At 51.1% G+C, this 21,078-nt stretch overlaps 8 protein-coding genes across 8 annotated transcripts; 2 read left to right on the forward strand and 6 right to left on the reverse strand.

Moving 5' to 3' along the window:
* Positions 1-794: 794 nt before the first annotated feature.
* LOC310893591 (histone H3.2) lies at positions 795-1,320 on the reverse strand. The gene has a single exon (XM_083822789.1). The coding sequence runs from the start codon at positions 1,285-1,287 to the stop codon at positions 877-879; it is 411 nt and encodes a 136-aa protein (XP_083678915.1). The 5' UTR covers positions 1,288-1,320; the 3' UTR covers positions 795-876.
* A 1,121-nt stretch (positions 1,321-2,441) lies between these two features.
* LOC310893626 (histone H4) lies at positions 2,442-3,330 on the reverse strand. The gene has a single exon (XM_083822862.1). It carries the CDS (start codon positions 3,286-3,288, stop codon positions 2,977-2,979), a length of 312 nt encoding a protein of 103 aa, XP_083678988.1. The 5' UTR covers positions 3,289-3,330; the 3' UTR covers positions 2,442-2,976.
* Positions 3,331-6,250: 2,920 nt separating this feature from the next.
* Positions 6,251-7,009, reverse strand: LOC310893586 (histone H1.03-like). Its single transcript, XM_083822776.1, has one exon. The coding sequence runs from the start codon at positions 6,970-6,972 to the stop codon at positions 6,313-6,315; it is 660 nt and encodes a 219-aa protein (XP_083678902.1). The 5' UTR covers positions 6,973-7,009; the 3' UTR covers positions 6,251-6,312.
* A 4,860-nt stretch (positions 7,010-11,869) lies between these two features.
* Positions 11,870-12,240, forward strand: LOC310893576 (histone H4; the record flags this gene model as incomplete). The annotated part of the gene is made up of 1 exon (XM_083822753.1): positions 11,870-12,240. One exon carries the CDS (start codon positions 11,870-11,872, stop codon positions 12,179-12,181), a length of 312 nt encoding a protein of 103 aa, XP_083678879.1. The 3' UTR covers positions 12,182-12,240.
* On the reverse strand, positions 12,060-13,675 carry LOC310893606 (histone H2A type 2-C). Its single transcript, XM_083822822.1, has one exon. It carries the CDS (start codon positions 13,617-13,619, stop codon positions 13,230-13,232), a length of 390 nt encoding a protein of 129 aa, XP_083678948.1. The 5' UTR covers positions 13,620-13,675; the 3' UTR covers positions 12,060-13,229.
* A 571-nt stretch (positions 13,676-14,246) lies between these two features.
* Positions 14,247-14,773, reverse strand: LOC310893605 (histone H3.2). The gene has a single exon (XM_083822821.1). It carries the CDS (start codon positions 14,733-14,735, stop codon positions 14,325-14,327), a length of 411 nt encoding a protein of 136 aa, XP_083678947.1. The 5' UTR covers positions 14,736-14,773; the 3' UTR covers positions 14,247-14,324.
* Positions 14,774-15,617: 844 nt separating this feature from the next.
* Positions 15,618-17,238, forward strand: LOC310902911 (histone H2A type 2-C). Its single transcript, XM_083845167.1, has one exon. The coding sequence runs from the start codon at positions 15,679-15,681 to the stop codon at positions 16,066-16,068; it is 390 nt and encodes a 129-aa protein (XP_083701293.1). The 5' UTR covers positions 15,618-15,678; the 3' UTR covers positions 16,069-17,238.
* On the reverse strand, positions 17,058-17,470 carry LOC310902915 (histone H4). Its single transcript, XM_083845204.1, has one exon. It carries the CDS (start codon positions 17,426-17,428, stop codon positions 17,117-17,119), a length of 312 nt encoding a protein of 103 aa, XP_083701330.1. The 5' UTR covers positions 17,429-17,470; the 3' UTR covers positions 17,058-17,116.
* Positions 17,471-21,078: the final 3,608 nt, after the last annotated feature.

A 21,078-nucleotide genomic window follows, 5' to 3' on the forward strand; every position in this document is an offset into this window, starting at 1 on the left:
CACAACCTCATTCTGGGCAGATTGTTACAGTCAGTGTATGTTGCCATCTCCTTTTCTCATCCATTGGAGTGTTCTCTCTGAGGCTGTAAGGCACAGCAAGTATGTCTGAGAGAAAGTGTGCAAATACCACTCAGCATCTTCTAAGTGCAACAGGTGACTGCTCTGACAGGGGAGCACCCTTTGCTCCTGGCACATGTTCAGTGCCATCCCAGGTTTAGTGTCATACCACAGGTAATGAATGGGAGCTTTCGCAAACAAGGGAGGAGGGGAAAATGTTTTTCAAATTAATAGGAGAAACTCCTATTTCTCTGTTACAAATCCAAAGCTTAATACAAGGCCTGTGTATGTGTCAGTGAAGATTTGAGCAAAGGCAAGTCCTTATATCGGAGATGTTCTTAACTGAGAAAGCCATGTATACATACTTCCACGCTACCACTACCTGCTATTTAATCCTAGAATTCTAATGCTGCTCAATATTTTTTATGACTCTTTAACAGCACCTATCTTTTCATTAATACGTATGGAAGTGCAAGTTCAAGCAGATAAGATATGCTGATTATTGGAAAAATATACAATCTTCACTCTACGATTTTTATAAACCTCTTAATAAAACAGAAATCCTCAGCACCTCAAAATACTTGGGAAATACATATCTATATGGGCAATAACTGAACAAGAATCTGGAGGAGCTGGGGCCTCAAACCTAATGCTGCAGTCTGGAAAAAAAATATTGAAAGTTATTATTTCTGAAAACTATTTAAGAACAGTGCTACAGCTCTTTTTATTGTGCATGGAGTGGCTCTTAAAAGAGCCTTTGGGTCTGAGTGCAGCCTCCTCTGCCGGAGCAGAAGAGGGGGGAAGGGCTGGGCAGGAGCCTCAGGCGCGCTCCCCGCGGATGCGGCGGGCGAGCTGGATGTCCTTGGGCATGATGGTGACGCGCTTGGCGTGGATGGCGCACAGGTTGGTGTCCTCGAAGAGCCCCACCAGGTAGGCCTCGCTCGCCTCCTGCAGCGCCATCACGGCCGAGCTCTGGAAGCGCAGGTCGGTCTTGAAGTCCTGCGCGATCTCGCGCACCAGCCGCTGGAAGGGCAGCTTGCGGATCAGCAGCTCCGTCGACTTCTGGTAGCGCCGGATCTCGCGCAGCGCCACCGTGCCGGGCCGGTAGCGGTGCGGCTTCTTCACGCCGCCCGTGGCCGGCGCGCTCTTGCGGGCCGCCTTGGTGGCCAGCTGCTTGCGGGGCGCCTTCCCGCCCGTCGACTTACGCGCCGTCTGCTTCGTGCGCGCCATCGCCCGCCAGTGATGGATCAGCCTCTGCGAACAGGGGACTGCAGCCGGCTGCGGAGCGCCGCAATTTATAGAGCCGGCCCATCGCTGATTGGACGAGAGGAGCGCCAACCCCATTGGGTACCTTGAGAATCCCGGCCCGGGCCCAAGGAAAGCGGATGCTCCGCTGCCTGCCCTGCCCCCCCTTCCCCCCGAGTTACGGCGCCCTCCGTGTTCGCAGCAGGCGGGGGAGGGGGCGCATTTCAGACACAGCGCTCACGTCGCTTTTGCTTCTCTGGCTTTCCCTCTCTCCCAGGTTCCTGACAGATTAAGAGCCGTGTGGAGGCTCGAAGAAGATGCAGTTTTATATAAATTAGTTTAACAGTTTATTTTGGTAAGCTGATTACAGAATAATTATCATTATCATACTACTACTACTAACACTATTTTATACATCCCCCTCTTACAGTAACAGGCACACCAACCCCACAGCCTCAAAGAAAAATCCCCTAATTCCCCAAACAGAGAGAAACGCATAAGAAATCCTATACTTGCCACAGCTATAAATTTGCATTATGCTACGAGCTGTAACAATCAAGATGAGTCTTTTCAGTTACTTATCTTACATCATTTACTTGTTGCTAAAGAAAGTTAACATGAGATCATAAGCATTGTCAGCTAAAATCTTGACTGAGAAGTTTTAGACAAGGGACATATTGGTGTAATGAAAAGCACTTTGGAATAAAGACTGATTTGTTTTGGCTTTACTCCTCTGGTGAGAGCTTAATTTGTAAGAAACCCAGAAGTGACCATGAGCATCTACTGACACCCATTTGTGAGTGGACATTTATAACCAATATTTTTATATAACTATAAAAGAAGTTTTGTCTGTTTTTTACATTTGATCTTCCTCTATGATGAAAAGAATAAAACATTAAGTCTTCCTGGACATCTCAGTTGGGAAGGAGAGCTGTATAATGACAGGAGCCTGTGGACAAATATCCTTCTGATAGAATAACTAAAGGATAGGGATAATTTTTTAAGATGTGTTGCCAGATACATGAGGGAGAAAGTTGAACTAAAATATTTTTTAAAAAGTACTTTTTAAAAAAAAATCTGTATTAAATACCTACACTTGAAAGGGACTTAAAAATAATTCACAAGGAACTGAGACCAGATTACATTAAGAAAATTTATTTAGAAATATTATCAGAAAGGTAACATTCATATGGGACAAGTTTTCATTTTTTTCATGAGTTTCCCCTTTTTCTCTAAACGTAGATAACCTATGTTCAGCTATAAGAAAAGATTGTAAGAATTAATATATTGAATAGTATTCCAGATTATGCATAGTTCTGTGAAAAGGAAACATTTGTGATTAGCAAATCATTGTTTTGGTCACAAAGCACACTAAGTTTTAGCGGCGTGCTCAGCATTCACAGGGGAATTAAAAAAACAGAAGAAAAAATTTTTTTGCAGCACAAACAACTTTGTAATTAATATTGGGAAGGGAAAACATGAAACCACCATTACCATAAGGTCTTCAGAAACAGTAACTGACAATAGAAAGACGCTATTAAGAGACAGAAGCTTCAGCAAACAGCCCTTTCGAACAACACACTCAATGTCACAGCTCTTTCTGAGGACAAGGTGGGCGGCTCTTAAAAGAGCCTTTGGGGTGTGTCGAGAGGGTCCGAGAGCTGCCTGCGCGCTTTAGCCGCCGAAGCCGTAGAGGGTGCGTCCCTGGCGCTTGAGGGCGTAGACCACGTCCATGGCCGTGACCGTCTTGCGCTTGGCGTGCTCGGTGTAGGTGACGGCGTCGCGGATCACGTTCTCCAGGAACACCTTGAGCACGCCGCGCGTCTCCTCGTAGATGAGCCCCGAGATGCGCTTGACGCCGCCGCGCCGCGCCAGGCGCCGGATGGCCGGCTTGGTGATGCCCTGGATGTTGTCGCGCAGCACCTTGCGGTGCCGCTTGGCGCCCCCCTTGCCGAGCCCCTTCCCGCCCTTGCCTCTGCCGGACATGGCGCTGCCGCTGCTGCCTGAGCCGAGCTGTGAGCGGCCCGCTGCCGCGCCGCGCCCTTTATAGCGCGGGGTCCGACCTGGTTGGGGACTGCGCAGGCAAGGGGCGGGGCCTGGGGTTCGCTCCCGCCGAATCTCCCTGCCGTGGCTTTAGCGAGGCCCGGTAGCACAAAAATGGGGGGTTCGAGAGACTTGTCCTTCCTGGGGCTCAAGCTTTGACGCTACGTTCGGATTTTTGGTGTGTGGTCTTTTTTTTCTTTTTCTTTTTTTTTTTTTTTTTCCAGATTAAAAAGGTATCGGGTAAGATATACCTATAGAAGTTTTTATTTTTCCTCTTTTTTTCCTCCCCTAAATCTGCTACGTCACGCTCAGTTGAAACTAAAATCTCTGTCATATAAGGGTATCCTGGTTACTGCAACTCTGAAATTTCTCTTTCATCTATAATTTTTATTTTAAAATATGGGTACGTAGTTTATACTGGAATTTAACCTCTTCGATTAATTTTCCAGTAGCATTGATTCTTATATATGGATGTAGTATTTTAAAAAGCTGCTCCTCGGGTTTTTTTAATGGAGTGGCTTGCAGCAAAATCTGTCCAATAGCATTTCTAAAAATTTTTTCCTCCTCCTTGAATTTCTTTCTAATCTCTATTTCCTGCCTTTTCTGAACGTTCGTTCAATGAAAGTCTAACAACAAAAAATGTATGTTAAACGAGAGAGTTTAATTTTATTTACTGCATTTTATTATTTTTTATGAGTAAATGTTTTCTTTAGACAAATACTTGCATAATATTTTCCATTCCTATGGTAGTTTAAACACCAATTTTGCCATTTTTAAAATAGTTTGAAAGATTAAAGACCTAAAAAGCAAGGTGTTTTTATCCTTAGGGGGAGGGTATTCACTTCTTACTTTGCTTTCTTTTGGGGTGGAAAATCTGCTGCGGTATTACTGTTGCAAGCAGTGTTTAACAAAGATCTCGGTGACCGACATTAAGTAGCTGGCTTTCAAGCTGAAAAGGATCATGTGAAATAGATGTTTCCATTATTGAGTGTTTGCTGCCCTCTCATGGACGTTTTTTTAAATCCCCCTCCTTTCAAGCTGAGAGGCTTCATAAAATGTATCCTTCCATAAAGGTAACACATCACATTAATCTATGAACTATATACATTTTCGGCCTTTGAAACATTGCTTTCACATGCTTCTTACCACCACCACTGCCCCTATTCTCTCTCACTGCACAGCTTTTTGTTTGACCGTACCCAGCTAAACTCCACTCCTTTTTAACCCGGTGTAGGCAGCTGAAGAATCGCATCGGACCCAGTCTCATCGGGTCAGTGTCAGCAGTAGAGTGAAACACTCCAAAAATTAGTTGGTGTGACACCCGACAGCCTTCACTTATGGTAACCACAAGAGCGTGTTAGGCACACCTCCACTCCAGAGGCAGATGCATCTCAGCTCAATAATTTGAGCTGTCAGGGTGCAGGGACGTGGCCCGAAAATCTTAGGGGAAGAAAAAAAAAATAAAAAAATGTGATGTGTATGCAGGTTTGTACGTTATGTAGAGGAAGAGGCAATTTCAAACAAGGGCCAAAATGTCAGCTGTATTCTAGGTGGACATACAGAAGAAGCATAAGAGAAGCGTTTCAGGAAAATGTCTTTATTTTAAGGCACCTTCCGCAACCACAAATAGGGAAGGGTCTGTTTTGTATTCATTCCCTTGTAGCACAGGGACTTAGAACGTTTACTTATTGTTTTTATCAACAACACGGTAATCAGGTCTCAATTTCTTCTCTAAACCGCAGAGACCCCGTTTTGGGGCAATCGCTTCGGATTTACGAGCTACTGACTTGAGATCAACTGTTTTTGTTGAGAGCTGAGCAGATAATTCTACGAAATTCTTCCTTCTTCCTTCTGCTGGGGAAACGCTGATACCAGAGCCATGACTAGAAGCGAGGAAACAGCTTTCCCGTCCCATCCCTTTTCCTTTCTCCTGCCACCAAGCACCCAGCCGCAGCTAAGGAGAGGGAAAGCATCCCTTGAATGCGGTAATGGCGGCGGGAGGAGGGCACGGTCAAATCGCCGGGAAGAGGCGGCAGCTGCAGAAGGGGGAGCGGGGGCGATGTTGGGGGACAGGCGGGGGACGCTCCGACCCCCCGCGGGTTCCGACAGCGCCCGGAGCCGCCTCCCCTGGCGAAACGAGCCCCTGGCTCCCGGCCAAGGACTAAGACCAGCGGCTCTAAGGGACAAAAGCCTCAACCGGAGAGCGGGGATATGGGCAGCTCGGGGGTACGGGCAGCTCAAGGGGCGGCACGGAACACCCCCGTGCCGCCCGGAGCCCCCTCACCCTACGACTTCCAGGGGGGGCAGAATTAGACTGGGAGTGAAAAAGCCCGCAGCGGTGAGGCAGGCTCGTAGCAGGAAACTCATAAACCTCTTCCTCCGAGGGAAGAACGTAAGTCCCCGCCTGTCGGATTAGAGACGGGGCGTCTGTTTAACCCGAAAACTCCCGTGCACCAGAAAAGCCCGAGAGGCGCAGCCAATCTACGAGCAGCGCGGGCTTTTCGAAACCGGCACGGATCCAGGGGCGCGGGCGGGAGCGGCCCCGAGCGCGGCCCCCCCCGGCGCAGTGCCCGGGCTGATGAGGGAGGGAGCAGCGGCTGCGAGAGCTGCCTCCCGCCACCGGCCGGGTCGCTGAGCGCTGCCCGAAACCCAGCGTGTCCGGGATCGTACCCGGGGGGCTTCCCGCGGCAGCCCTGGGGCTTTTCGCACAGCGCCCGGCAGCAGCGAGCGGTGCCGCGCTCTGCCGGAGCCGCCCGCGGAGAACAAGGACGCGGAAGGAAGCAGTTGTGTGCACCGTTATCTGAGGGACTGCCAGCAACAGTAGTGGCAGAGAACGGGAGTTACACCGACAACCACATATAAAAAAGTAAGAAACAGTGTTTCAGCTCTTTTGCGGAAAAGTTGGGTGGCTCTTAAAAGAGCCGTTGGGGGTTGTCTGCAAGGCAGACGGGAGTTTTTTAGGACCGTTTACTTCTTCTTGGGCGCCGCCTTCTTTGCTTTAGCCGCTTTCGGCTTGGCCACTTTGGGCTTGGCAGCTTTGGGCTTCACCGCCTTTGCCGGACTCTTTGCTGCCGCTGCCTTTTTGGGCTTGGCAGCCTTGGTCGCCTTCTTGGGGCTCTTGGCAGCCTTCTTGGTGGCAGCAGCCGCCGGCTTCTTGGCTTTCTTGGGGCTCTTCTTCACCGCCGGCTTCTTGGCGGCGCTGGCGGGCTTCTTGGCCGCCGGCTTCTTGGGCTTGGCCGCGGCCGCCCGCTTCTTGGGCGCCTTCTCCTTCACCTCGCCGGGCTTCTTGCTGAGGCGGAAGGAGCCGGAGGCGCCGGTGCCCTTGGTCTGCACCAGGGTGCCCTTGCTGACAAGGCTCTTGAGCCCCAGCTTGATGCGGCTGTTGCTCTTTTCCACATCGTATCCACCAGCGGCCAGCGCCTTCTTGAGCGCGGCGAGGGAGAGCCCCTTGCGCTCCTTGGAGGCGGCCACGGCCTTGGTGATCAGCTCGGTGACGCTGGGGCCCGCGGGCTTGCGCGCCTTGGAGCCGCCCGCCGCCTTCTTCGGCTTCTTGGCGGGGGTTGCCTTGGCCGGAGCCGGAGGAGCGGCGGCGACATCCGGCGCAGCGACGGGAGCGGTCTCGGCCATGTCGCCTCCTGCGGAGCCGGCGGAGCAATGGCGCGCCCGCTGCCGCCGCCCCCTTTATAGCAGCGCCGCGCGCGCTGATTGGTGCGGCCCGGCCCGGCCCCGCCGCTTTCCGCCACCTCCCCCGGGCGCGTTCCCCTCCCGGAGTCTCCGCCCGTGCTCCTCACCGGCAGGGAGGGGGGCGCGGGTGCCGCCGGCGTTTCCCGTTGGAAGGAGAAGAGGCGAGCGACCCGAGAGGCCCCGCGGCGCGGGGCCGTTCCTACCCAGGGCGAGGGAAAGTTTGGCTTTGTCTTTTAGGTTAAAACCCGCCCAGCGCCGCGCCGGCCCGGCCCGCGGGGCATCCCACGCTCTGGGAGGTCCCCCCCAGAGCAGGGCCGACACCGGAGCGGTTCCAAGGGCTGGACGCCGCGCGGAGCGGGGATAACGCCGAGGAAGTAACGCAGCGGGGCCCCCCCGTGCGGGTGCGGGAGCTCAGCGGCCCTCCGGCCGCCCCCGCGTCTGGCAGGAGCCGGGGCTCCAGCAGCGTGCGGGAAAGCCGGCGTTACATTGCGCCCGCCTGGGTGTGAAGCGGGGCAAAGCACCGCTGCGCCTCTCTGAGGGCTGATGTTCCTGGGAATGTGCTTTCGATACAGCCTTCGGGGGGCTGCTTCCGTCTGCTGAATTCGGGAGTCAGCATACTTGCTATTGCAGTACACCGCCTTTTAATCTTAAAACGTAAGAAGTGTGTCCTGTGTATCGCAAATTATTAACATTCCTTGAAAAGCAGAATCTGGGGCGTAGTGAAAATTTGACCTGAGCGGTGAGGTAAAGCTGCAAATCCTTCCCTTGGAGAGTGCGATCAGGGCCCTTTATTATGCAGAACTGATTTCCCTGTTCTAATGAGGGAATGTTGATGGTTAAGTGTATTGCTTTGCTGACAGCATCCGATGACTTGCCGCTTTGATCTTTTTAGAAGAAAGATAGCTTTTTACACCATTTCAAGAGGTCTCTTTCTCCTCGACAGTGGCAGCTCCATATCCAAACAAGCAAACAAAAAAAAAATTCTCAGTTTCTGCCTTCAAGCCTTCAAAATTTTCCCCTCCTTTATAACTGCATGTTGCCTATTTTTTTTTTAATATGAAACATTTAACAGCCTGCCTGCGATAAAATTGTTTCACACAATAGATAGTAGGCTATCATCTGCCACTCAAAACAGCAGAGCAGATCTATCCAGGCCTACAAGAAATTGTAACAAGTAAATCAAATGACTGTACGGCATGGAATTCCAGAAGCCCGGGGCTGGGAAAATATACAAACACATTGTCTTGAGTCTCCATGTTACTTTCAGGAAGTGTCATGTTCTTTTCTATTTACACATGTTTACGTGAAACTGCATGTCCCCAAGAAATAACAGTAACTATATCCTGAGAGTAACTTCTGCTAAATGAAAGAAGATGGGAATATCGTATGACCCCTCTGAACATTTTTTAATAATTGTATTTTCTTAAAGTCACTCGAAGCAAATCATGTGGAATCCCTACACCATGGTATGGACTTGAATTATTCAGTAATTTAATATGTGTATTTTTTATTTTATTTTTCTCTATTTGGAGGTGAAATGATGAAGAAATACATGGCTATGTGAGGTGTCCCAGAGAATGCAGATCAGCCTGTAAAACAAAGGTAAATATGTCTTTTGAATGATCTGGCTGTGATAACAAGCAAGACAGAAATGCTAGGTATGAGGTTGCAGTATTGAGTATCGTATGAACACAGAAACTGAAAAATAATTTTTATGCCCATTTTATCTGGTGGTTATTTCTTAAAATTCAGGGAATTAAGTTCCTCAGTGACATTATTGAAGACCATCTTGCAAGCAGTTCTGACACTCTGAGGAAAAGATTTTTCTAAACTAGTAGCAGTGACCCCATTGTAACAATGAATGTAGATATCAAGTCCTCACAGAGACAGAGGAGCTAAGAACTCTCTAGTTCATTAACATTTGCACATGTGTGTTTTTCTTTCTTGCTGTCTTTCTGTTCAAACTTATTACATTAAATGGCAGCTTTCTGTCAATTCTCTGGACTTGTACAGTAAACAATATTGTCATCCTTATCAGTCTTTGAAAGATTCTTAATAAACTTCACCATAAATTGTGGCTTATTGGCTGTAGTTCATGGCAAGATATGCACAAGAAAATGTTCCAAAGAGCCTGTATTCTACATTTGAAGGAAATTTCAAAATCACATTGTTCTTCATACAACAGAACTTGCCTTATTATCAGGAAAACTTATTATTTTTAAATCAAAGAAATGCCATTAAAATACAGATGAAACCTACTTCCCTGTTTTCCAGCCTTTTTCACTATCACTCTTGGAGGACTGATACATTGGTACTGAGGAAACAGAAGCTGCTCCAATGGGCTGGAACTTCTAATTTTTTTCTTTCTCCTGTGTGGAGCAAGAACAGTTTCTGATAAAGCGTTAGACCAAATGTCTGCAGCTGAAGCTGACACAGCGTCACAAGAGTGGAAATGATAAGAAGGAACAATTTTTGCTTAGTCAACAGTATAGGTCTAGGAATAAGGATTGGCTAGAAAGAATTGTTTTTCAGTTCTCAAATTCCCAAAGCTGACTGAAGAATAAGGTGACTTACAGCACTTTTCTAAATATCAGATTAGAGCTCCATCCAGAATTGCAGAGTTAGGACGTGAATGGGGCCATCTTGCCCACAGGCAGCTAGCAGTTATTGCCCTTTGGAAACTCCAGTTATGACACAAGCAAAGTTTGAGTGTAATAGTGAGGGAAGCCAAGGATGCTTGGGGAAAATCCTAATGCACTTGGAATGTCTTTTATTTTCCCAGAAGTGGCAAAAGCAGTAAATGGAGTTCCCCAACACTACTGATACCAGTAAGCCTAATTCCTTCTATGGTATAATCGGTCAAGCTCTTTTGCGGCCTACTGCAGCCCAAGCCTACGTATTTCTGCACTAAAAGGAGTGCCTCTCTAGTTCAATGCCTATTAGTTCACTGCTTTAGTTTGACTATTTAATAAACAAACAAACAAATTAATAAATGTAATTGCAACATAAAAACTTAACAAGAATTAATTTTTCTACTATATTAACACAAAATATTATTTGGATCTTCTGCTAAGATACAGAGACAGAAATTTGTCCTATAATTCTTGAAGCTCCTCTTCTCCTTTAACACCATGACTGATGAAACCTTTAAATGATCATTTGCATAAAAGAACTATTTACTTAAAATCCAGTAATCGCAACTATGAGACCTGACATTGGAATCAGAGAAAGCTTTCAAGAGAGCTTCCATCCAGTTCTTGAAGCTTGGAATTCATGAATAATACCCCGAAATTCAGGGGACAGTGGATTTCTGTAATCTCAAATAGGCCCCCTACTGCTTCGCTATTTTGTGAAGATTTTAACCCTTGCACTTATGAATAGATTGACAGGTGAATACTTCAGCATATACTGAAGTGGAAACAGTAGGGAAAAGTAGCAAGGTGATACATAAGTGAGTGGAAATATATTTCAGAAAGGTGTGAAATAAGATGTGCATGAAGTACTGCTTTCTAAGGCTCCAATATTTGAAAGAATTTAGGCAGATAAACAAGAACAAAGGAAAAGGCAGACCTTTTGAAGTGATTTCTACTGTTTATTGCTTCTGTGTGTAACCTTTTGACATTCATCTTACACCTGATGATCATGTTTCACATCTTCAACTCTGGTCTTCACAAGAGGTTGACTTTGTGTTTGCAACCTATAAATAATATTTTCACCCTCACATAAAAGTATTAATGCACTAATAAAACCTCTCTGGTCTCTGTAGTAATAGTCTATGTTGATGATTTATGAAGTTGAAGCTAAGAAGAGTATTGCAAGAACAAGTAAAAATGGAGATAATTTAAGAGAACAGGGAACAGTGATCATTAAGAAAATATGCAACAAATGCATCCAGAATTTACACAGGTACTTAAAAGGATATTTGCTATAGTTGGCCTATTCTTTTTATAAATTATTTAAAAATATATTAGTTGTAATCTATAAAAGCACCAAAAGAACTATAGATGAAAAGTTCAAGGATTTTCTGCAATGCACATATGAAGAAAAGAAATCAAAAATCTGTAAGATCTGCAATCCGTCTTACAAATAAAACTTACTCAAGAGCTACAGGGTAATTTACACCCAAGGGTAGATATGTTAATAATGAAGAAGCTGTGATGCTTCTTCAAATGAAGATTTGGAGACAAATGAAGTAATAAACAAAATACTCATGATAACTACGAAAAAAGATCAGCAGAACCAAAAAAAATCAATACATGCTCCAGAACCTGTTTTTCTCATCAAATCTAAAAAGTTTCGGAATCTACTGATGAAAACGAACTCACGCCCAGCAGATGGCAGAAGACAACAAGCCAGGCAGAGGCAGAGGAGCGAAGCTCCCGCACCGCTCGAAGCCGCTGTCCTGCGACGAGCCCGGGGCCCGACGGATCGCCCCGAGGGGCCGCCACCGCCACCGGCTCCCTGCGCAGGGGCGAACTGGGAGGCAGTCCGGCGGGGCACGGAGAAGGCAGCACGCCGACATCGGCGGCGCGCTCGGCCCCGGAGCGAAAGAAGGCCGGAGCGCCGCCGCCCCGCCCGGAGCCGCCGGGGCTTGGGGGGGCGCGGCCGAGGCGGGGCCGGGGCCGGGGCCGGGGCCGGGGCCGCGGCGGGGCCGGGGAGGTGCCCGAGAGCGGCGGCGGAGGGCGAAGGCCCCGCCCCGCCCGCAGGAGGGGACGCGTCGCCGGCACCGCCCCCGCCTCGCGCCCGCCCCTGCTTCCAACCAGGTCGGACCCCGCGCTATAAAGGGCGCGGCGCGGCAGCGGGCCGCTCACAGCTCGGCTCAGGCAGCAGCGGCAGCGCCATGTCCGGCAGAGGCAAGGGCGGGAAGGGGCTCGGCAAGGGGGGCGCCAAGCGGCACCGCAAGGTGCTGCGCGACAACATCCAGGGCATCACCAAGCCGGCCATCCGGCGCCTGGCGCGGCGCGGCGGCGTCAAGCGCATCTCGGGGCTCATCTACGAGGAGACGCGCGGCGTGCTCAAGGTGTTCCTGGAGAACGTGATCCGCGACGCCGTCACCTACACCGAGCACGCCAAGCGCAAGACGGTCACGGCCATGGACGTGGTCTACGCCCTCAAGCGCCAGGGACGCACCCTCTACGGCTTCGGCGGCTAAAGCGCGCAGGCAGCTCTCGGACCCTCTCGACACACCCCAAAGGCTCTTTTAAGAGCCGCCCACCTTGTCCTCAGAAAGAGCTGTGTCGCCCTTACCGGCTTTTGTGAACCTTTAGCTGTGCAGAATTCTGTTCGATTTTCTTGTCACTCATCCCACCGATGTTTTGGTGCCTAGCACCGGATCGGTTTGTCGCGGTGCTTGAGGCTGTTACTTTGCAGTGCTGTTACGTTGTTACCCTTCCCACTTCCTTTGCTGCCCCTTGCTTTTAGCAGCCATTTTCAGGAGACCCCGGCTGGGCCGCTTGTTAACTGAGAGCGCTGTACGGGCCGGTGGCTCTTCTGAGGGAGGCACCCACCCGCCCCTACTAAGAACAAGCCTGCAAAGTGCTGGGGGGCGAACTCCAACTCTCCCACAGCTGTAGCCGCGTCCGGAAAAGCCGCGAGCGAAGGGGCCCCGAGCCCCTGGCTCTAGCGACCAAGGTGGGGGGGGTGGAGGTATCTGCCTTGTCAAGCGCCATGAGGGCGCAGGGGAACCGGTTCTTTCCTCCCATTGACTCTACAGCCCACAGAGGAAAAAGCGCAGCGACCACGCGCGCTGGGCTCGCTTCAGCATGCAGAGTCCGGCAGCCGCGGGGCCGGGCCGTGACTCCCGCAGCGAGTGGGTTGAGCGCCCTCGCCCTTTGAAAAGCCCGCGGGGGGCAGCCACAGGCTCCAGCCCCTCTTGCACCCCGGGCGGCTCAACTCGAGCCCGGCTCGCCGGAGCTGGTGGTGCCTGGGCTCAGAGCGCTGCTCCGGGAGGCAAGTGCGGGGCCCACGAGGAACGGCCGGGGCTGCTCGGCCGCAGACGAGCTCGCCCATGTGGAGCCTGGGCCCGGGTGCAGGGGAAGTGTCCCACACACTTCTAGCCAGAAGGGCGAGTTCCCTCTCCCCCTCTCCCTCCTCTACCCCTTCAGCTGGAGCGTCTCAAGCTCTTTCTCGAGGCTGTGGGTGGCTCTGAAAAGAGCCTTTGGGTTTTACTGGTCTGCCCCGGGCCTGTCTCCGGGACCTCTTTACTTGCTCTTCGCCTTGTGGCTTTCGGTCTTCTTGGGCAGCAGCACGGCCTGGATGTTGGGCAGCACCCCGCCCTGCGCGATGGTGACCTTGCCCAGCAGCTTGTTGAGCTCCTCGTCGTTGCGGATGGCCAGCTGCAGGTGGCGGGGGATGATGCGCGTCTTCTTGTTGTCGCGGGCCGCGTTGCCCGCCAGCTCCAGGATCTCGGCCGTCAGGTACTCCAGCACGGCCGCCAGGTACACCGGGGCGCCGGCGCCCACCCGCTCCGCGTAGTTGCCCTTGCGCAGCAGCCGGTGCACGCGGCCCACGGGGAACTGCAGCCCGGCCCGCGACGAGCGCGACTTGGCCTTGGCCCGCGCCTTCCCGCCCTGCTTCCCGCGCCCAGACATCGCCGATCGCTCCCTGCACGCACACGCCTGACCAACCGCCCTCTGCGGGTGAATTACCCGCGCCCTGCGGCCCGCCCTTATATCGCTTCCCTTTGCGCGGCCCGCGCCTCCTGATAGGCCGCGGCGCTCCCGGGGAGCGCGCAGCCAATGGCCGAGCGAATCTCGCCCTGACCAATCGCCACGGCCCAGCGACCCTTCCCGCCCCACCTCTCCTTCTCGGCGCAGCCAATGACGCCGCTCTTCGCAGCGGGCGGCTCCGCTCCGATCGCGGTGCGAATGCCCGGCGCCGGCCGCCGCTGCCCGCTCCCGCGCCGCCCCCGTCCTCCTCGTCGCTTTTGTCACCGCTCCTTTGTCCTACGGCAGCTCGGCCGCTGAGGCGGGTGGGGGAGGAGGGCAGACCTGGAGGGGGACTTCAGTATGGGGGCGGGGCGGGCTGTCTGGGCGGGTGCCTCCCAGCGGGTGCGGAGAGATCCGGCAAAGGAAACGTGCTACTCCGTGTTTGTACTCATTAATAAACAATTTATAAACTACTTTCAGAAGGGTAGTCTTTTACCGAATACCTATACCTTAAAGTAAGGTTTAGTACTGAATTAAGTTCCAATAGAGTGCCACAGCTCTTTTGATTGTTTATGTATTGGCTCTTAAAAGAGCCTTTGGGATGATGATAATTTCTTCTCCAAGTGAGTTTTTGTGGCTTAAAACTGCTTATGCGCGCTCCCCGCGGATGCGGCGGGCGAGCTGGATGTCCTTGGGCATGATGGTGACGCGCTTGGCGTGGATGGCGCACAGGTTGGTGTCCTCGAAGAGCCCCACCAGGTAGGCCTCGCTCGCCTCCTGCAGCGCCATCACGGCCGAGCTCTGGAAGCGCAGGTCGGTCTTGAAGTCCTGCGCGATCTCGCGCACCAGCCGCTGGAAGGGCAGCTTGCGGATCAGCAGCTCCGTCGACTTCTGGTAGCGCCGGATCTCGCGCAGCGCCACCGTGCCGGGCCGGTAGCGGTGCGGCTTCTTCACGCCGCCCGTGGCCGGCGCGCTCTTGCGGGCCGCCTTGGTGGCCAGCTGCTTGCGGGGCGCCTTCCCGCCCGTCGACTTACGCGCCGTCTGCTTCGTGCGCGCCATCACCAATAAGACTTACACTGAGTGAAGCAATCAGGGGAAGTAAGAGCGCTCCTGCACACTGCCTGTATATATAGCAGCGTTCCCAGCTCTGATAGGCGGATACGTAAACGCGTAATCTCATTGGTGGATTCTAATTTTAAATTTACCGCCTTTGGGACGGACCACGCACTGGTTTGGTCTTTGTTCTTTCCATGCATTTAGTCACGCGGACAATTTCTTATACACAGTAACAACTGATTCTTCCATTTTTGGATTACATTCCCATACTATCTCAAGAGTCTTTACAAAGCATTTAATACTTTACTTTCAGTTTTCTATATTTCCTTATTTTCCCTATAAAAAAAAAGTATATTTTTTCGGCATCGATGTTTTCATGCAGAAAAGCTTAAGTTTATCATTAATTTATAGGAAGCCTTACTTTAACTTTTTGAAATATTGTAGTAAGAAAATAATTAGGAGGTAGCAAAAAGTGGTATCGATGGAACATAAAAAATGGAAAAGAGCGTAATGGAATTAAAGTGAAAATTTCTACTCTCTTTTTCTGATAATATAGTAACAACGCTTTAAATTTAGTCAGAAAATGAGGACCAGGCGCTGTTTAAAGTCATTGAATCTTTGTCGATTCGATTGAAGTTTACCGCGTTTCGTCTGCCAGACACCATCCCCCCCCCCCCCCCCCCCCCGCCGTATTCCCCCCCAAGCCCCCCCGGCTCTGCCTTTCCCTCCCTTCATCCCCCCCCCGCCTCAGCGGCCGAGCTCCGACCGCGATTGGTCAGGGCGAGATTCGCTCGGCCATTGGCTGCGCGCTCCCCGGGAGCGCCGCGGCCTATCAGGAGGCGCGGGCCGCGCAAAGGGAAGCGATATAAGGGCGGGCCGCAGGGCGCGGGTAATTCACCCGCAGAGGGCGGTTGGTCAGGCGTGTGCGTGCAGGGAGCGATCGGCGATGTCTGGGCGCGGGAAGCAGGGCGGGAAGGCGCGGGCCAAGGCCAAGTCGCGCTCGTCGCGGGCCGGGCTGCAGTTCCCCGTGGGCCGCGTGCACCGGCTGCTGCGCAAGGGCAACTACGCGGAGCGGGTGGGCGCCGGCGCCCCGGTGTACCTGGCGGCCGTGCTGGAGTACCTGACGGCCGAGATCCTGGAGCTGGCGGGCAACGCGGCCCGCGACAACAAGAAGACGCGCATCATCCCCCGCCACCTGCAGCTGGCCATCCGCAACGACGAGGAGCTCAACAAGCTGCTGGGCAAGGTCACCATCGCGCAGGGCGGGGTGCTGCCCAACATCCAGGCCGTGCTGCTGCCCAAGAAGACCGAAAGCCACAAGGCGAAGAGCAAGTAAAGAGGTCCCGGAGACAGGCCCGGGGCAGACCAGTAAAACCCAAAGGCTCTTTTCAGAGCCACCCACAGCCTCGAGAAAGAGCTTGAGACGCTCCAGCTGAAGGGGTAGAGGAGGGAGAGGGGGAGAGGGAACTCGCCCTTCTGGCTAGAAGTGTGTGGGACACTTCCCCTGCACCCGGGCCCAGGCTCCACATGGGCGAGCTCGTCTGCGGCCGAGCAGCCCCGGCCGTTCCTCGTGGGCCCCGCACTTGCCTCCCGGAGCAGCGCTCTGAGCCCAGGCACCACCAGCTCCGGCGAGCCGGGCTCGAGTTGAGCCGCCCGGGGTGCAAGAGGGGCTGGAGCCTGTGGCTGCCCCCCGCGGGCTTTTCAAAGGGCGAGGGCGCTCAACCCACTCGCTGCGGGAGTCACGGCCCGGCCCCGCGGCTGCCGGACTCTGCATGCTGAAGCGAGCCCAGCGCGCGTGGTCGCTGCGCTTTTTCCTCTGTGGGCTGTAGAGTCAATGGGAGGAAAGAACCGGTTCCCCTGCGCCCTCATGGCGCTTGACAAGGCAGATACCTCCACCCCCCCCACCTTGGTCGCTAGAGCCAGGGGCTCGGGGCCCCTTCGCTCGCGGCTTTTCCGGACGCGGCTACAGCTGTGGGAGAGTTGGAGTTCGCCCCCCAGCACTTTGCAGGCTTGTTCTTAGTAGGGGCGGGTGGGTGCCTCCCTCAGAAGAGCCACCGGCCCGTACAGCGCTCTCAGTTAACAAGCGGCCCAGCCGGGGTCTCCTGAAAATGGCTGCTAAAAGCAAGGGGCAGCAAAGGAAGTGGGAAGGGTAACAACGTAACAGCACTGCAAAGTAACAGCCTCAAGCACCGCGACAAACCGATCCGGTGCTAGGCACCAAAACATCGGTGGGATGAGTGACAAGAAAATCGAACAGAATTCTGCACAGCTAAAGGTTCACAAAAGCCGGTAAGGGCGACACAGCTCTTTCTGAGGACAAGGTGGGCGGCTCTTAAAAGAGCCTTTGGGGTGTGTCGAGAGGGTCCGAGAGCTGCCTGCGCGCTTTAGCCGCCGAAGCCGTAGAGGGTGCGTCCCTGGCGCTTGAGGGCGTAGACCACGTCCATGGCCGTGACCGTCTTGCGCTTGGCGTGCTCGGTGTAGGTGACGGCGTCGCGGATCACGTTCTCCAGGAACACCTTGAGCACGCCGCGCGTCTCCTCGTAGATGAGCCCCGAGATGCGCTTGACGCCGCCGCGCCGCGCCAGGCGCCGGATGGCCGGCTTGGTGATGCCCTGGATGTTGTCGCGCAGCACCTTGCGGTGCCGCTTGGCGCCCCCCTTGCCGAGCCCCTTCCCGCCCTTGCCTCTGCCGGACATGGCGCTGCCGCTGCTGCCTGAGCCGAGCTGTGAGCGGCCCGCTGCCGCGCCGCGCCCTTTATAGCGCGGGGTCCGACCTGGTTGGAAGCAGGGGCGGGCGCGAGGCGGGGGCGGTGCCGGCGACGCGTCCCCTCCTGCGGGCGGGGCGGGGCCTTCGCCCTCCGCCGCCGCTCTCGGGCACCTCCCCGGCCCCGCCGCGGCCCCGGCCCCGGCCCCGGCCCCGGCCCCGCCTCGGCCGCGCCCCCCCAAGCCCCGGCGGCTCCGGGCGGGGCGGCGGCGCTCCGGCCTTCTTTCGCTCCGGGGCGGGGCGCGACTGCATACACTTCTCCGATACTATTTTAAATTCTTATTAATTTATTTATTTTTCAATAAATTAGTATTTTTTATTGTTGTTTGGGGATAGCTGTCATCATTGGCACTTAGAGACAGCCAACACTTTTACAAAACGCAGATATTAATTTCTCATGCTTTCCTATATAAAAGCACTAGCGGTAAGGTGATGTCTGGGCATGTCATTGAGAACAGCAGGTTTTGAAATCAGTTTGGAGGCTTCATATTATCGAGAGTTTTTCTTTCTTTTTCTTTCTTTTTTTCCTTTTCCTTTTCCTTTTTTCTACCTAAACATCCAGATGATTTCTGCTACTGTTTACGGGAATACAGTACACAGTTTATTTCAGACATCTGATTATCTTCAAACATTTTTTAGCTTTCTCATTATTATTTTTTCACTAGGGACTCCTTTATTTAGAGTTTGCAAGTTATGATCTATGGTAATAATATTATTGTAAATATTTTATCCCATTATTTACATTTCTAAGTAAAATGCAAATGAAGCTATAAAGAGGCCAACCCAGTGTACTTTTGGGGCAATCTAATCTTGAACCAATGACATATTGCCTTTGTGTGAAATTATGTTTGAAGTCTGATTTCATACTTCGCTGATAAAATCTCCAGGAGTTGTTTCCCATGTCATATATTGCCAAAACTACTAATTTTTCTAGGTAAATTAATGATGAAGTATTTACTTTAAAGGATTTTGTAGTTGCACGATCAGCAACTTTTCAGCAAATATCTGCCTGTGTTGTTCCTTGTGAATAGTATAATAGATTATAATTTTCTCTTATTTGTTGTTAAGTGGCCTGTTTGACACACAGGGTACTTGGTAAGCCAAGGAGTACATGAGTGGCAATCAATTGTGTGAAATCAATCTGTTTTCATGTACCTGGAACCAAAACTTTGAACTTCACCTACACAGATCATGTATTTGTTAGTAAGTATAATAAGCAGATACAGTTTTCTAGCATAAAATACCTGTCCACTAATTTGGGTACATGCTTACTATGCATGCTACTCACTGGGAAGTTTGTTTTTGGTGTCCCTGCAAATCTCTAAATCCAGTCCTACAGTCTCCTCAATTCATAAATGAATGTAGCATGTAATAAAGTTTGTGGCTGGGATAATGCACGCAGCATGTCTCCCAATATCCCCTGGAGCACCCATGACTTTAGGATTATCATGGCCACTTCCAGTGGCTTGTTTCGGTCACGTTTACACGACTCTTGGGGACTGCTCTTAAGAGCAGAAGCTGGGAGGTCACCTCCCACTGGGCCACTGTGTCTCCAGGCGATAACTTCTCTGAATTATTGCATTCAAAACACCCTGCATGCTGCACTAGGCAACTGTAGGAAAGCCATTTTCCCCCAGTCCATTGCTGTAAGTTCAAGAAAGCCTTTTGTCATTCATTCCAAGATATTTGCCTTCATCATAGATAACCCATTTCCTTATATAAGTGACTATGCTACATCAGTTTGATACACATGAGCCTGAGAACTAACTTAAGCACAAATAAGAGATAGAAGCAATTTCCAGATGGGGAAAGAAATTCTTAGCTCACCTCAGCACAACCATGAATTAGTCAAAGACCCATGTTAGCCACTTTTTGAAACAAGCAACTTGTGTGTGTGTTGCTGACGACTGCTGTTGCTAAGATGTGAACCATGTCTCAGTACTTCTGAGGTCACGTTGCAAGAACTCAATGGTAGTGCTGAGAACTGGCTGCTAAATGTAAGGTGTGATGGGTCACCTCCATGGCCTTATGCTAGCATCTGCTTTGTGCTACAAGGCGTTAAGAAAGCCACTTCTATGCTTTCACCTCAGGTCAGAGAAAAGTGTACACCTTGTTGTAGAAACTGGCTATGCCTGACTCTCAGACTGTGGTATCGCTGTCGAGTCCATGATGAGCTTTATCAGCACGGAGCTGGAGTTGATCCTTTTTTTCTCTCCTGTGTCTGGAGTGTTGTTTAAGATTAAGTCACAAATATCCTGGTCACGCTTAAAAAGGATTATACATCCATCTAGATCACTGCTACTAATTGGATGAAAATTAGTCATGCACATCAAACGCACAACAAAAGTGGCTACTTCAGCTATGTGCATATGTACCTCCACGACTGCAAAGATCTGACATCATTCTGAGTGGATAGGTATTTTTTTTTTTTTTTTCATGTAATATGTCTTCGTTGCTGTGACACAACCTCACGACTGAAAATCAGTCATCACAACAGTTAAAGCCATACCTTAGTTTCTGCTGTCTGTAATTGTAGGGCTCCTTTCAGTAGCTCGAAGCCCTCTGGGGCTGTAAGATTTGCATAATTCCAGTATGGAGAGTGTGACTACAATCCTGATACACACCTCATTATCCAGAGACAGAGGAAAGCCTGTCAAGATGAAAGGCTCTGGGAACTCTGACAAGCCTTTCTCTCGCTGGCATTGGCATTGGTTCTGCCTCAGTCCTGGTGACTCCAGGAGGGAAGGTCTGTGCAAGTGATGGGATCTAAAAATATAACAATGAGGTCATTCTTTCCCAGCATCTTTCAGCTCAGATATTTTATACAGGAATCTCTCTGCCTGGCCTTGAAGGCTTCTGATTTTTTCCTCTGTCCTTTCAAATTACTTGTCGTTCCCTCCCCTATAGACATACTCTCTTCACCTCTCCTCAGCCACAAGAAAGGGTGTTCAGCTCTCCCACTGTTCTGGTTGCCACTTTGTCCTGCTTCATCTGCACCATAGAAAGTATGTTTTCCAGCTTTTTGCAAACACACACAGACAAGTCACTTAACTGCATATAAACAAGATTCTCCTCAATGAAATGGATAAACCCCACTTAGTATACATGTCCATCAACTGTTTCCTCATCTCCCGCACTCACTTTCAATGTCCCTGTTTCTCAGCCTCTTATTGTTTGTCATGCTAAATCATATCCTAAAGCAAGAGAAACGAGAGATGCTGTATACAGAGAAAGTCAATAAACACCGGATAAAAAATCCATTCAGGGCTCTCCAGTTCAAAGACATCCCCTCTGACTCAGGGTGCCTCTGGCCTACAAATCATTAGGAGCTAAGGGATCATTTTGGTAAGATAGTGTCCTTATACTCTTTTTTATTTTTTATTTTTCATTTTTTAATTTAACTGGCCTCTGTCACAGATGGGATATTGGCCCACAAGACAGTTTTTTGTGAATGACTCAGTTCTTGCAGTGTTATGATAACAAGTCGCTATCTAGAATCCATTACAAAGGGCAGGGGAATCTCAAGGCTGCCCCATTCATATTGCTCATTCATTTCTCCCTGCTCAGGATCCAGGATTCCCTA

The sequence above is a fragment of the Anser anser genome (genome assembly GCF_964211835.1).
Source record: "Anser anser genome assembly, chromosome: 1".
In the NCBI taxonomy this organism is placed as follows: Eukaryota; Metazoa; Chordata; class Aves; order Anseriformes; family Anatidae; genus Anser; species Anser anser.

Coding starts and splice junctions, on each gene's coding strand:
- LOC310893591 (XM_083822789.1), bottom strand. CDS start 1,287: ATGGCGCGCACGAAGCAGACGGCGCGTAAGTCGACGGGCGGGAAGGCG.
- LOC310893626 (XM_083822862.1), bottom strand. CDS start 3,288: ATGTCCGGCAGAGGCAAGGGCGGGAAGGGGCTCGGCAAGGGGGGCGCC.
- LOC310893586 (XM_083822776.1), bottom strand. CDS start 6,972: ATGGCCGAGACCGCTCCCGTCGCTGCGCCGGATGTCGCCGCCGCTCCT.
- LOC310893606 (XM_083822822.1), bottom strand. CDS start 13,619: ATGTCTGGGCGCGGGAAGCAGGGCGGGAAGGCGCGGGCCAAGGCCAAG.
- LOC310893605 (XM_083822821.1), bottom strand. CDS start 14,735: ATGGCGCGCACGAAGCAGACGGCGCGTAAGTCGACGGGCGGGAAGGCG.
- LOC310902911 (XM_083845167.1), top strand. CDS start 15,679: ATGTCTGGGCGCGGGAAGCAGGGCGGGAAGGCGCGGGCCAAGGCCAAG.
- LOC310902915 (XM_083845204.1), bottom strand. CDS start 17,428: ATGTCCGGCAGAGGCAAGGGCGGGAAGGGGCTCGGCAAGGGGGGCGCC.